At 42.4% G+C, this 16071-nt stretch overlaps 1 protein-coding gene across 2 annotated transcripts in view; it reads right to left on the minus strand.

The window, feature by feature from the left end:
• col27a1b (collagen, type XXVII, alpha 1b) overlaps positions 1-16071 on the minus strand; it is a 598999-nt gene that overhangs the window by 421143 nt on the left and 161785 nt on the right. For both annotated transcript variants that reach the window (XM_041193458.1, XM_041193459.1), the window contains exons 9-10: positions 10996-11049; positions 6828-6872 (exon numbers count right to left, since the gene is read on the minus strand). In XM_041193458.1, coding sequence (XP_041049392.1) covers positions 6828-6872; positions 10996-11049 — 99 coding nt within the window. The remainder of the gene's footprint in view (positions 1-6827; positions 6873-10995; positions 11050-16071) is intronic.

The raw sequence follows: 16071 nt of genomic DNA on the forward strand, positions 1-16071 counted from the left end.
GGAGATGGATCTCCTTGAGGAGCTTTGTCAGATTGAAGGCATATGGCTACGAGTCCACTGAGGTTAGTGGAACAACTCCTCACTCTTGTAGGCTGCCGCTGCGACTGGGAGACTGGAGAGATGCTTGAAGAGGCAGCACCTTCTGACGTCTGATGCCGGGACTCCCTCCTCCAGTTAGCACCTCATCTCAACAAGGACACGCTCCTGAGGCTTCAGCATCCTTCAAAGGATCAGGACAATGTGAGTCTGATGTGTAACTATTCACTCTCATATTGAAGCGCATGGTTGAAATGAGAGGAATAGCAACACTGGTGTTCATGTTGGCCCCTGATGGAGGGCACTTGTAAAAAAGGGTATTCACTGCAACTCATCATCCTTATGGAATCTGGTGGCTATGAGGGCCTCACGTACTTGCTTGCAGGTCACGACTCTGCACTATTTAGCATAATATTGTCTTTCTCTGAAAATTGCCATAAAATATTTAGTTTATCCTACCCTGTGCTTACATTTTTCCAAAAATCACATATTTGTTGGTCTAGTTTCAAATTTTTAGATCATACTGTTCTTTATCAATCCATAAAATATTCATCCTTTTCAGATTAACAATATCTGAAAACAACTTTTAAGCTGTACTGGTTTGAATGAATAATTCACAGGACATTTAAAAAAAATCCTGATTATTCCTCGCGATGGATTGATTCATTGTTAACAGGGTATCAACAAAATATCTGTTTATAATAACTGTCAGCAATGAGTGGGAAGACTGCCTCAGTATTACATGTGCCATTGCACCTGGCATTAGTACGACTGGAATTCTGAATCTGCTAAAGTGAAGAGATCAAGCCTTTATTCACAGCATTACACTACCAAAAATCAGCCGCCTGGGCAAGGTACGATCAACACCAGTGCTGGTAGCACAGTTGTCACTTGAGGATACACCAAATGCTAAAGCCACCCACTGTCTGTCTTTTGTCCAAGCTCCAGAAGAAAGGCTTACCGGAGGTACTCCAAGTAAGGAGAAAAATTGACAACCAGCAATTTTAAGAAGAAATGTTTTGACTATAGGTCTGGAGTCAAGTTACATCTGGAGTAATATTGTCTCAGGTATTGTCAAAAGAACCATAACACCCAGTTTAATGGGTTGGTAATTTTCTCTATATTCAAATTTTCTCTTACATCTCCACTTTGCTGATTCACTATTCTTGGTCAGTAGGATGGGAAACAATGTGGCCTATCACTCCTTCCACAGATACAATCATGCTAAATCTGAAAAGAACTATGAATAAGCACAGAGAAATGGAAAGTGAAAGGGAATAGAACTCTCCACTCTCCATCTATTTTAACCAGACTAATAGTAAGGAAACACATTATCTTGGTGAAACCTGGGATTCATTCTCAGATCTCCTAACTGAGAGACTATCACTGAAGCTACCACGTCACGCCAAGTCTTGATTTCTTGTGCGTTAAAGAGTAGTCAACATTCAAGAGGATTTACTCTGTAGAAGACACTGGAGCTGCAAGTTAAGAGGTAGTTGGTGAATCACATTTACAATCCTACTGAAACCTGACAATAATAGCACATAAAAACAATGATAACATTGAGTAGTGATGAATTGAGTAATGAGCCGAATGCGTCAAATAAATACAAGACTCCACCTGTTCTCTATCTTGATTTTCCAACAAATATACATCACCATAACATAGTAGCTATTTCTAGTCAGAATAATTTATTTCACACAAGTCATTTTAAAACCTCTACGCCATTTATTTTCTTCCTCAGATGAAAATGGTGAACATTCCTGAATGATAATGTAATCACTTAAACATAGACTTTATCACAGTCTCTCCTGCGTGGTCTACAATTAATGGTACTGATACACCAATTAGACTGGAAACAGCTGAGTTATAAATATTCTAAACTGAAAAGGACTTTAATTTATTTAGACAATTTTATTTTCTTCACCAGAACTTTCTCTCCTTCTGGAGGTGTTGATTCATGCTAGGATAAGGTTACATTATTGTTGTAAAAGGGGCGTCTCTTCAAGCACGAACCTAGACAGAAATCATCGGTCTATTTAATCCTAGACCCAACCCTGCTCTTAGTCATACACTTTCTAGAATGGGCCGCCAGAGAGCATTCAGCAGGAGTACAGGCTGCTTCCACATCTCAGCAAATTGGCAATAACTGCTGCTCCAGCTAAAATTAACTCACAGCAAGGATTGGGAATCAAAGCTGGGACCTTTTGTCCAAAGAGTTTACTACTACATTTGGTGGTGCACTTGCTCCCCAGCTACCCCCAGGCTAACGGGGAAGATCAAGAAAACAATGTTTAAAGGGTCTTACTAACATTTGAAAAACATGAAGAGGGGGATTACCAATACTGTAGGTTTTTCTCAGTTCTTCAAATTGAAACCATCCTCCACACGCTGCTATAGCGAACTTATTCCTCAGCACTGTTATCCAGGCAAAAGTCACAAGCCACAGCCTCCCAACAAGGCATTTTGAAGCTGTGATATACAATGTCAGGAACATCATCACATGTCTTCCTCTGCTCTCGCATAATTTATTGGGTAAGCTATGTCCCTGAAGCCTCATTGTGTTCTGACTGGAAAATCCCTGGAAACATATATACTTCAATGAACCAACTGCCTATGTGGGGTGATGGAAGAACAGGGTGGGTCTGCGGCGGCTGGAGGATTCCTGATCTTTGAGGAATGACTATGAGTCTGCAATACAGCTAACCTTTCTTCTTCATTTTTGGCAACCTCTGCGCGCACACACTGCGGGAAACTGGCCAAATAGTAACTTAGGAAGAGGTAGAGTCAGAGCTTGTTGCCAAATGTAAAGCATCCAGAGTTTGTAAGTCCAAACAGTAATGCTTCTTAAAGATGTGAGGATTCATTGATGGACACTTGTTAAAACTCCCCTGTGGAATGATTTTTAACTGAGCCAAAGGGTGAGATAGCAGTAGAGGAAACATTCCATAAGCCACATTGCTAATCTCCATTATGTCCTTTTTTAGGACATAGTTCACATCCTACAAAGAACTGACAAAATTCCTCAAAAGATTCTAGTCTAGTGATTTGAAAAGGGCAGGTGTTCTGGATACTTCCACATTATAGAATGAACAATCCAGTTCAAACCACCATAGCAATAGATAAAGTGAAGGGGCATCAATATCCTGAATAAAAATGATAACTTTCAAGAAGAATTTGATGTATATTCAGCTTGAGTAGAATGGCACAAAATAGGACTGATCAGTGAAATATTTCTGGAACTCACTTGGCCTTTGTGCAACGTTGTGTGGAGCAATAACACAGAGACACAGCAAGGCAGATGTTGATTCAAGTGCTAACATATGGTATGGCCAAGCACCAATAATATTGCAACAATAGTATTGTTGGATGTCCTGATTAGATCCCAACTTGCTTTTAGCAGTGTACCAGATTAACATGGTACCTTGTATCTACAGTTTGTCCTGAATAGGGGACAGAATCCTTGTTTTCAAATCCCTTCATGGCCTTCTCGCCCCTCCCTATCACTGTAAGCTCCTCCAACCACATAACCCTCCAACATATCTGCATTCTTCTAATTATGGCCTCTCGTGCATTTCCAATTATAATGGCCCCACCGTTGGTGACCGTGCCTTCAACTGCCTAGGTCCTAAGCTCTGTAATTCCCTCCCTACACCTCTCTGCCTCTCAACCTCACTTCCCTCCTTTAAGATATTTCTTAAAACTTATCTCGTTGACTAAGCTTTTGATTATCTGACCTAATATCTCATCATGTGGCTCTTTGTCACACTTTCTTTTATTGTACTCCTGTGAAGCGTCTTGGGGCATTTCATTACGTTGAAGGCGCCATGTAAATATAATTTGTTCCTGTTGTTGTAGAATGTTTATGTTCAAGCCCTTTAATATCCTATGTGCATTCTGCTGCAGTCCATTAATTCTGTATGCACACTTCTCAAGTGCAAGTCTTCTCAGGAGCCGTCAAGGAACAATAGCATATCTATGGCCAACAATGATGAAGGTGATGACTGAGGAAGAGTTTGCAGTAGAACGACCATCTCTGATCTGGTGCACAGGGCTGACCATTAGCTGGGACAACTGAACCATTCACAAAATAGGCTCAACTGCAAGGACTTTCTGAACAGCCTCGTACTGGGGAGTACACAGATGGCCATTGTCAGAATGATGCATGGAAGAGGTGTTCTACTGTGATCCAAATCTCCTTTCAACTGAGTGGAGACCACTCCATACCACCACATCCCAGCCTTTTGGCAAGACACTTTGCCAGGGCTTATGTCCACCAATTGAAACTTCCTATTTTTGATGAGGAGACAAATCTCCTGGGAAAGAGTGTTTCCTTGTGTGGGGCAAAGCATAACTAGTGACCATCAATATAAAATAGTCACCAATAAATCAATAGGGAATTCAGAAGAAACTTCTTCACCGAAAGAGTGGTGAAAAAAGTGTCACTCACTACCACAGGGAAAGGTTGAGGTGAATAGTATAGATGTATTTAAGGGGAAGCTAGACAAGCATATGAAGGAGATGGTCACAATAGCATTTTTTGATGAGGAATGATGGGAGGAGGCTTGAGTGGAGCATAAACACCAGCATGGACTGGTTGGGCCGAACTGAGGGTGATAAGAGAGGAGCACCTTGTACTGTTTGCTGAGATCCTGAAAACCACTTTTTTTAGGACATTTAATTTAATGACAAAACTAGATAGCCAAGTGAAAATGGATATTGTGAAAGTGTGTTAAGGTTGGTGGACAGCCAATCCCATACATACAGACTGCATGTTCTGAAGCAACGTTACTGTTTTCAACTCTTTCATTTGAGGAACTTGTTCAAAGATCTGAGACGAAAGAGAAATAGAATTTATGGGAACCACAATGGTTGCCTTATATAAAACACGGGAGCTGGGAAGGATATGTAGGTGACACAGTACAATGTCAAGTCATCTTAATGAGACATAATTCATGTGACTATTCCCCAGTATTGACTCATAAACTCATAGACGTTTACAGCATGGAAGGAGGCCATTCAGTCCATCATGTCCACACTGGTCAACAAGATCCAGCACTTGGCCCATAGCCCTGGAGGCTATGGCAATGCAAGTGAATAGCTAAATACTTCTTAAGTGTTACAAGGGTTTCTGACTCGAGCACCCTTTCAGGCAATGAGTTCCAAAAAAATGTCTCCTCAACTCCCCTCTTAGCCTTCCATCTCTTACCTTAAATCTATGCCCCTCCCATAATCTTATACAACTCTATCAGGACCGCTCTCAACCTTTGCTGCTCCAAGGAAAACAACCCTAGCCTGTCCAATCTTTCCTCATCACCCAGACCCTCCAGTATCCTAGTACAGGATGGTACACACCAGACAAATTGGGAGCTAATACTTGGGTATTTGGTTGGCACTGGGTCAGTTAGCACAGAATCAGTCTTGCCATGCTTCAACTTGCACAGTGAAATTGTCACTGATAGTCCCATCTTCCTGATAAGAGAACATGTTTACTGAACAGGCAATGAAGGCAGAAGCCATAACTATCCATTATAAGTGCCTTGCTATCTTTAGTGTTGGGCTTGACATGTTTGTATTAATTCTTTTATGCAATGTGGGCATCCCTGGAGCAGGGCAAGCATTTGTTGCCCATCCCAAATTGCCCCTTGAACTGAGTATCTTGCTAGGCCAGTTAAGAGTCAACCACATTAATGGGAGCCTGGAGTCAAGGGTGGCAGATTTCCTTCCCTAAAGGGGCATTAGTGAACTAGATGGGTTTTTACAACAACCAATGGTGTTGTTGTCATGGTCACCATCACTGAGACTAGCTACATTCCAGATTTATTAATTGCACCAGCTACCGTGGTCGGATTTGAACCCATGTTCCCACAGCATTAGCCTGAGCCTCCGGATTACTAGTGACATTACCACTATGCCACCATCTTTCCCTGAACTGATCTGTGGTTGACGGATACAAATACCTGATAATGACAGAAAATGGTGAGAAACCAGAAGTATTAATGTGTCGAGGATGACAAAAATGAAGAAACATCAACTTAATTACCATTGGAGATTATCTCCAGGAATAGGTTAATATTCAAGTTTGTATAGTCTTAGCACAGTCATGAAGATGTTTTATAATATAAAAGCAAAATACTGCGGATGCTGGGAATCTGAAATAAAAACAGAAAATGCTGGAAAAACTCAGCAGGTCTGACAGTGTCTGTGGAGAGAGAAACAGAGTTAACGTTTCGAATCCATATGACTTCTTCAGAGACTCATCTGAAGATCTTTCACCTTGTCTACCATGAGGAAATAAATTAAGGAAGTAAGAACTAAAAGGCATTAAGCCTATCGTGTCTATTCCTGGATCGCGTGTAATGAGGGAAATGGACCAAAGAAGCTGCTGTTGTTCCATTTACAATAAGGTAAAAGGCACAAGTTAAAATGCTGCCAATACATGATGTTTGGTCCCACCTCTTTCTAGACAGGGTTCAGTACCTGAAAATTGTTTACTAAGATTTGAAACAGTTTTGATTTTTCTTTTACATTAATAAACATAATAATTAAGCTGTTAGGAACCTCAGTTAACAGCAAGCACAGCCCCTGGTAATACAAAAGGACCGATCTAAATCAATGTGAGCTTTTTACTGGGATTTGGTTGACTGGTTGTCTACAAGACCCTCACATGTGCCTCAGTAAGAGGATTATCCACAATGGAGAGATAATCACTGAAACAACTTTAACGACACATTTAACCAAACCATTTGGTTTCATAGAAAGCAAGAGATGGCTTCAGCCTAATCACTTACCCGATTTCCTTTTGATCCCTGTTTTCCCATTGGGCCCGGAAAACCCTGGAAAAGAAACAACAGATTCAAAAGAGGAAATTATAGCAGCGACGGCCATGATTTTAACTCAAGGCAGGATCAGCGGGTGGTGGACGGAAGGCAAGTGACAAGCTCGCAATGCTAAAGTCCTGAGAGATTACAGCTCCCAGGTATGGCTACCGCTTGCAAGATCGGACCTGTCAAGAATTACTGTTTGGTCTGTGGGTGGGAGTGGAATTTCGTGGGGAGTGGGGGGGGGGGGAGCAGGGGGCCGTCATGGGTACCCCACCAGAATGGCCTTGGAACAAGACAGAGGTGTGGGAGAGAAACACCCCGGGTAGTGCGTGGAGAGAGTAGTCTGGGCGAAGGAGGAGAGTCAGGAGAACACATCCCTGTTCCTCCTGACCCACAAAGAAAAATATATTTTAAAAACTCACCATTGTGTGTCACTTCTGGCAGATTTGGTCTGGTGTGACACCACCATTGCTCCCAGGCTCAGGCCTGGGACGGGGTCCTGAAGGTGTCACCGCAACATAATCTGCATATTTAAAGGGGACTTCACCAGCTTGGGGCAAGTGTCCTTGCCACCAGCAACTTAGAATCAGTGGCCAGATCAGGACAGGAAAGGAGTGGGTAAGCTGCCCTGGTTCACTTTAACAGTTCTCACTTGGTTCCCACCAAGTGGGGAGAGTTAAAATCAGGACCATATATCTCGTTGTATTTGTTCTTAAACAGGCATTTTATGCTATTTCACAAATATATTTATCTTTTAAAAACACTTAGGGATTTTTATTCTGCCCTAACTTTATTTACATTTTGTTGTCATGATCTAACACAAACCAATCTTTGCAATGCTGACATCAGGAAGTTAAAATACAGTTCAAAACTAACAAATGGTAGAGAGGGATTTTCAGGTAAATGTGCACCCCTGCTACAATTTTAATGTCTTTTAAAAGGGGCGAAACCTTCTAAACGTTGATATTCAGAGAGACTTGGGTGTGCTCGTGCAAGGGAAACAGAAAGTTAGCATGCAGGCGCAGCAAGCAAATAGGATGACAAATGGCATGATGGCCTTTACTGCAAGGGGATTGAAGTACAAGAGTGAGCAGGTCTTGCTGCAACTGTAAAGGGTTTTGGCGAAATCACACCTGGGGCAGAATCTTCGGTTCGGCGAGCGGGGGCAGGGCCTGCTCGCCGAGGCGTAAAATGACACCTGACGTCACTGCACATCATTTAGATTTTCATTTAAAAAGCCAATAAAGCAATTAGCTGAGCTGCCAGTCCAAACTTAAGGTTGGCGGGGAGGCAGGCGAAGAGCCCAGGCGGCCTTCGCATTTTTCATGGAACCTCATCCACGGGTGGGATGTTTCATGAACACTTTTAAAGTGTTTGAAAAATTTTTAAATAAAATTAATGGACATGTCCCAGTTTATAAGACGGTTTCACATGAGGGGACATGTCCTTAAATTTTTTTTTAACCTTTCTACAATATTTCACAGGTGAAAGTAACAGAGGGGAGATTTCAGCGCTCTTTCACAGACACTCCCCGACTCAGGCAACCCCCTCCGCCCACACAAGGAGCACTCAGCTCCTCCGGGTACCTGTCACGCTGGGCGGGCCTTTATTGGCCTGCCCACATAAAATGGCAGTGTCCAGCTGATTGGGGGCACCAATCGGCTGCGCGCTCATCCCTGCATAATCCCCCAGACGGGGAGAAAATTCTCCCCCTGGTGTACTGAGCACAGCTTTGGTCTCTATATCTGAGCAAAGGCATACTCGTTAGTCTCCAACAGTAGCCCTGTGCATATTTATGGCTGTTTAGTGCTTACTAACCAAAGCAAATATCTGCTTTGGTGGCGTGTCAAGCACCTACAGTACTATGAAGCAGTCCTTCTGAAGATTTTCTTGGTTGATCAACCATACTTTCTAAAAAGAGTTTACGATAAAAGTATTTCACTTTCAATATACTTCGACACACCATATGTTCAAGCTACATTGGTCATTTCAAAAGCTCTGGAATATAGCAGGTACTACACTGTGATTAACAGAGCAATTTATAAAATTTGGGAGAAATCTGGAAACATCAGGGGCTGTGCTTTATGCTTCTCCACTTGCCAGCCTGCGATTTCCCACCCATTATAGTAAACAAGTATAAAGTCACAGGCTTGCAAGCATAGAAGCAGAAAACCCCAATCCAGATGTGACTAGGGACTGAAGCACCATGAATTACTTCAAACTAAAAACCAACGATGGCAAAGATTTTTGCTCAACAGACATTGTCCCTCATGTATTTACAAGTTATTTGCCAATGTATATGGATAGATAAATGTAAATTAATCTAAATTAACAATCTCCCTGGAGTTCTGTATGCTTAAGTTCCAGCTGGCACAGTATCTACTCCATTCTTACATCAAATATGAATTGATCTTTGATTGGAATAAAGAATATGTAGTCACCAGGGAGCTCATCCAATAAATTTCATGTAGCTCTCTGAATGCCTTCCTGATTTCACTTGGCTTATTTGTTTCTATTGGAGCGAAGACAGTCAGATGTTATGCATTCCCTTCCCACAAGGAAAAATAAAAAGCAGAACTAGGGTAGGATCACTGCATTTTCCAGTCTGATTAACATTTTGGAGAGAAAAAAAAACAATCTTTCACAAAAAAGTGATTTGCTTCCAGTGTCAAAATAGCACTAAAGTATCATTCTTGCCAAATACCATGAAATTGAATAAGGAATGGGTTTTTATTGAATACAATGTTCTCAATAGCTGTATCGTTCATTGGTTTGTTCAGAAACTTTAATATTTTTGAGGTTCTGGAATCCAAATTGGGTTTGTATGTGTTTCCTTTCTCCTCAAACTTGAAAGAAAAGGCAAAGCAATTTCATAAGCAAACAGAAATCCTGGGCTAATTAGTTACTTGATGATGAGAGAAGTGGGTCATACATCATATAAAAATAAGTCCTCTTTTATTAGACTAGATAAAAATACATAATACACATTTCAGTCTGAACACTGAAATTTTCCCACGGGGCTTATTTTTTACCTGCTGTCAATTGAGTAAAACATTTATTTAAATACTGTCAGATTATACATGTATAGAGCAGATTAAACTAATTAATTCAATGTCTAAATGTTCTGTCTTGCCTTTGGAACTCTGCATATAAAGATGCCATTTTTACATGGATATCAAGTGTGGCAGCACTCAAATTATGGAATACCCTCTTGAGTTACAGATGAAAGTAAGCAACCTTGCTCATGGAGCTTGTTATAATCATTATTGTTTGACTCACAACTACATTGCCTTATGGCATGTTGCTGTCTCACTCAGTCGCTCACTTTTCCAGAACCGTTTCATCCAATTCAGGGTCGCGGGGAGTAAGAGCCTATCCCAATAGGCAATGGACGCTAGGTGGGGTACACCCAGGATGGGACACTAGTCCATCAAAGGTGTGTAGCTGTCTGCATAATATAATTGATTGCGTAGTGAACGGGCTTACTGCTAGGTAATGGATATACCATGATGATTCATTTTTAATCTCATTCTTGGAATGTGGGAATTGTAGGCATTTATTGCCCATCACTCATTGCCCTAGAGAATGGAAGGTCTTCTTCAACTTCTCTGCAGTCTGTGTGGTAAAGGCACTCCCACCATGCTGTCAGCCAGGGAGTTCCAGGATCTTGACCCAGTTCCAATTATAGATATTTAAAACAACATCTACACTAGTGGAATAAAGGTGAGCCCAGAACCAGGGATAGCAAAAATACAGGTGCTTTCTGATTAATAAATACAGTTACCATTAAAAAAACGCACACCTAACTCTGCCATTATACTCCAAATGCAACTGTTCAACTTCTGTACCACGCTCGCACCATATTTTGCTAAGGGACAGACACTATGATAATTCACCCATGTTGTCCGTACTTCAGTGCTGGAAAGTTGAGGGTTGGAATTCTAATCAGCTGTGTTTCTATGTGATGCTCAATGCACCTGTTTCAAATAGCTCTCTTGTTAGCTCATTCAGCCTCCATCACCTCACAATAATGTGCCTTTTGGGTTGCTTCATAGAATCTCAATTAAACGTGTTTTGCAAACATATCAACATTTTCTCTGTGTTAAACTGCACGGCACGAGAAGATTTACTGCACCTGCCTGCCAGGATAACCTTTGGCACCTCGACTTCCATCTGGTCCACGCTCCCCCTGTTAAAAAGAAACGGACAATGTCACTGATAATGTCGCTCTTTTTAGCCTTTTTGTTTCCAATGATCAAATACCCAGAGTTTAAAACCTTCTGAATGTATTTTCAGCAGTAACTTCCATTTCATTACGAAGAGTAGTGAGATGTCTCAGTTGGGATTACAGCGTTAAACACACTCTAGCGTATGTCTTTGGAAACTATTCTCCAGATGTGTTGCTTATACAGTATTCGAGCCTGCACACAATTAGAGAGATCCCCTGCCAAGTGCAGCATGATTCAGTGTAAAAACCTGGCATTAAAGTCTATGCGTCCCCTGTTCCAAGGAATTCATGTTTCAGTTCAACCCCTGGGGCATGATTCCACAGCACAGAACTATTCTTAATTCAGCAGACTCAGGTTAGTCCAAGTCATCTGGAATTTTATTTTAAATTTACATAGACATAATTTTGATCTACAATGGTGTTGTTTTCAAACCATCCCGAGGTGAGGGGAGCAGGTGTGGGAAGTGGGGGGGGAGGCGGATGGGGGGGGGGGGTGGATTTCTATATTACCAATGAACTGAGCTGATCTATGTCAGTCTGAAATTAAGCAGGTTATAATGTTCCAGATTAGTTGTATCTTTACCTCTTATTGAGGCTTTGGTTTATAATCTAGGATAGATTTGGCACAGATTCAGCTCACGGTTAAACCTGCAATAGCTGTTAGAGTAAATACGGAGTTCAGTATCAGCCTGGTTTGGAACTGATTTACATGAAGATTAGCCCTGAAATTACTATTGATTGCATTAACCCAAAAAAGGCTGAACGTATTTGTGTAATACCCCTTTGTCTGCCACCTTATTCCAGGCATTAACCAAATTAAATGGGATTAACTCATTCAGAGGAACATCACACAAACACACTACTCATTCGCAGACTAAAATATCCAACAAATGTTTCATGGCTATAGTTTTGGGTTTGCTCTGCTCTAGTACATACGCTGAGGTCTTGTGGCACAGCAGGTAGCACCTCTGCGTCTGAATCAGAAGCTCCAGTTTTGAGTCTCACTCCAGGACTTGATGGCCAAGGAAGTTGCATAATGTGGCCAAACAGGCTTGAGTATCAACCTGCAAATCCTTCCAACACACGCCAACGGCAGGTGGTAAGAGAAGATTCCTTGTCAGCCATGTGATAGAAAGAATGTTGGAGCCTGTACCGTCATTATAGCTCCAGACAACAACATACAGGTAAAAGTACACATTGTCACAGTAACTCAGGCTCCCTGAGTAATCTGTAACACACCACCACCATTACACATCACAGTCACCCAGACCAGGAACTAAATTTCTGTAGGAATTTTGCCTCTTGACTATTATTGACTCACGACAATGAAAATGGTTTCTTCACCATCAAGGCCTGGCAACAGAAACACTAACAAGATATTATTAGTGGTGACTGACAGGACTTCATTGTATCCAAATGGCTTAAATTGATGCAGGCATGCTGAGTAGAACTGAAATGTTGCTATTTCAATCACTGAGTGGAGAAACGAGGCAGCTCCAGCAATTATCAGAAAATCCTTCCTCAGAAACACTGAAAATAAAAATTAAAATAGGTTTTCAGGTGAGGTGGGCGAGAAAACGGACATGAAGACTGCAAAACACAGAGTCAAGCATTTGGAAACAAGCTGACTCCAATCTGAGTGTCGATGAGAATGCTTCATCTAAGTCCTAAAGCAAAGTAGCTCTTTCTAACTCATGGAGCTGGAATAGGTTAGCAATTTAGCTACATAAAAACGGAGCAGAGGAATTTTTCTCTCAAAGTGGCAATTCAGAAATTTAAGTTTCTCAGGTTTTTAATGACTGTGTTCCAATGTCTTTCAGAATTTCATTATTGTTTTTGCCTGTGTATTTTCCTATACAGGCATAAATCAGGTAGCACCAACACTATGGTGGAAACAAAGAAGACTTGCATTCATACAGCACCTTTCACAGCCACAGGATATCCCAGAGCACTTTACAGGCCATGAAATACTTATTGAAGTGTAGTCACTGTTGTAATGTAGGAAACACACAGCCAATTATGCACAGCAAGCTCCCACAAACAGCAAAGTGATCACAGCCATATGATATGTGATGTTGAATGAGGCATATATTTTGGCTAGTTACATCGGGGTTAACTCTCCAACTCTTCTTTGAAATGATGCCTTGGGGTCTTTTACGTCCACCTGGCTGGGCAGACAGGTCCTTGGTTTAACATAGCTGAAAGCCAGCACCTCCAACAGTGCAGCACTCCACCTGTCCTGCACTGGTAATGTCAGTCTAGAGTTTTGTCATCAGGGGCAGGACTTTTAGGTCAATGGGCGGGTGCGATTGGCAGGTCCAGAATCGGTGAGGGAACGGACTGCTGACCGCGATCAGCACCACCCCTCCCACCCCAAACGCATTTTACGCTGGCTGGCCAATCAATGGCCAACCAGCGTGAAACACACACTGAGAAGCTCAGCATCACTGGGGGGGGGGGCGGTGGTGGGAGGTGGGCAAGCGCTGACAGAAAGCTCCCCGAAGGGAGGGAGCTGTCTCAGGGAGCTGAAGACCTGAAAAGCATTAAATAAAGTTTTTTTAAATCAGGAAAAAAATGTCCAAGCATGACAATCACTCACCTGGACATATACATGGGGCAGAACTTTGCTCTTGTCGAGTGGTCCAACCTAAACGAGCATAAATTGACACTCGATATATCTGCGGGTGTGCGTGGGAGTCGGCAGCACGCTCACTGACAATTAAGCGGTCTATTAAGGCCCTTAACCAATTAATTGGGTACAATTTTTCGCTACTCGTCCAACTGTTCAGTTGGCATGCGAGTGAAAAAGCCAAGCGACCTTTGCATTTTTGGCGAAACCTTATCCACAGGCGAGACGAGGTTTCGACCAGTGATTAAAAACAAATAGTAACTTTTCACACTCCTATTTAACACGTCCCTGCTCGTGTGACAGAGTCACACGAGGGGACATGTGTTCGTGATTTTAAATATCTTTATGGTCAAAAATCTTCAGCTCCCCGAGGCAGCTCTGTGTCTCAGGGACTTTTTATGGCGCCCACCCATGCGCATGCGCGAGCTACAGTGCGCGCACTCCTCTCGCCCCCACCACCCCGGCAGTGCTGAGCGCTGCTGGGTGTGTTTGACGCTGGCTGGCTGATAATTGGCCGGCCACCGTGTAATTGCGGTTGGGGCCCAATCGGGGGCAGCAGTTGGCTGCGCGGCCGTTCCCAGGCCCGCCCGTCCATCGAGGCAAAATTCTGCCCCGGATAAAAATGCCGTCCATTGATTTTTATTTTCCTTTCATTTAATAACGGACACCTCATCCTGCCCTTGGATGGGGTTTCGTGAAAAATGCAAAGTCCACCTGCCAATTCGCGACCACGAAAAATCGGAGACAACTGCATCTTTAATAAACTTAATTGGCCTCTTAATCGTCGGTGGACGTGCTTCCAACTTTTGTGCCCGCCCGCCAACTGAAACATTGTGCGAGCGCGGGATGATGTCGGGACGCTTGCCAGACGTCATCTTGTGCAATTTCGCGTCCAATCGGGTGGCGCGTGCACCCGATCAGCCTAAAATTCAGCCCCGAGTCTCTGGTCTGAAACTTGAACCCACAACCTTCTGAATCATCGCTGAGAGTGCTACCTACAGAACCACAGCTGACACTCACTGTTAGAGGTTTTTGATCCAAGATGTTGATAGGGTAAACCACTAAGATTGAAAAAAAAAGTAGCACAGAGTGAAAGGAAACTTCATAAACTGTACAACATGTTCATTTTATTTTGCTTTCCTCTCTCATTCTGCCAATTCTCCTTGTTTCTTTGATACTTGCTGGAATCCCTTGTATTTTCTACCTCAATTTCCTCTCTCAACCATAAATGTATCTAAGCATCTCCATTCATCTCTCAAGCTATTGTTTATTTTCAATTTTGGCAGTCTTCTGAAGCAACTGTTGCCATGACCATTGTGCATTCTTGGAACCCTTGTAACATTAACTTGATTGTCTCTTCACTGCCTCAGTTCTTTCCGACTGCTTGTTCAACATAAATCTCAGGTTGACAGGCTGACTGTAAACATTAGTGCTTTGGCCCTTGCCGTTAACAATCTATATCAATGATTTTGATATAGGGACCAAAAATAATATTTCCAAGTTTGCTGATCAATCAAAACTAGCTGGGAATGTGAGTTGTGAGGAGGATGCTAAGAGGCTTCAAGGGGATTTTGACAGGCTAAGTGAGTGGGCAAGAACATGGCAATGTGGAAAGATGTGAAGTTTTGAAGGAAAAACAGAAATGCAGAGTATTTCTTAAATGGTGAGAGACTGGGAAATGTTGATGCCCAAAGGGACCTGGGTGTCCTTATTCGTAAGTCACTGAAAGCCGATGCAGCAAGCAATTAGGAAGGCAAATGGTATGTTGGTCTTTATTGCAAGAGGATTTGAGTACAGGAGTAAAGGAGTCTTGCTTCAATTGTAGATCACATCTGGAGTACTGTGTATGGTTTTGGGTCCCCTTACTGAAGAAAGGGTATACTTGTCATAGAGGGATTGCAACGGAAGTTCACCAGGCTAATTCTTGGGATAGTGGGATTGTCCTACGAGGAGAGACTGGGCCTGTATTCTCTAGAAGAAGGATAGGTGAAACATATAAAATTCTTACAGGGCTTGACAGAGTAGATGCAGGTAGGAATTTTCCATTGGCTGGGGGCTCTAGAATCAGGAGACACAATCTCAGGATAAGGAGTAGGCCATTTAGAGACAGAGATGAGGAGGAATTTCTTCACTCAAAGGGTGGTGAATCTTTGGAATTCTCTACCACAGAGGGCTGCGGAGGCTCTGTCATTGAGTCTGTTCAAGACAAAAAGAGATAGATTTCTAGACATTAAAGACATCAAGGGATATGGGGATTACGAGGGAAAATGGGGCTGGCTTTCGGATGAGATGTTAAACTGAGGCCCCATCTGCCTTCTCAGGTCGATGTAAAAGATCCATTGGTAATATTTTGA

This window comes from Carcharodon carcharias, chromosome 8, assembly GCF_017639515.1.
Source record: "Carcharodon carcharias isolate sCarCar2 chromosome 8, sCarCar2.pri, whole genome shotgun sequence".
In the NCBI taxonomy this organism is placed as follows: domain Eukaryota; kingdom Metazoa; phylum Chordata; class Chondrichthyes; order Lamniformes; family Lamnidae; genus Carcharodon; species Carcharodon carcharias.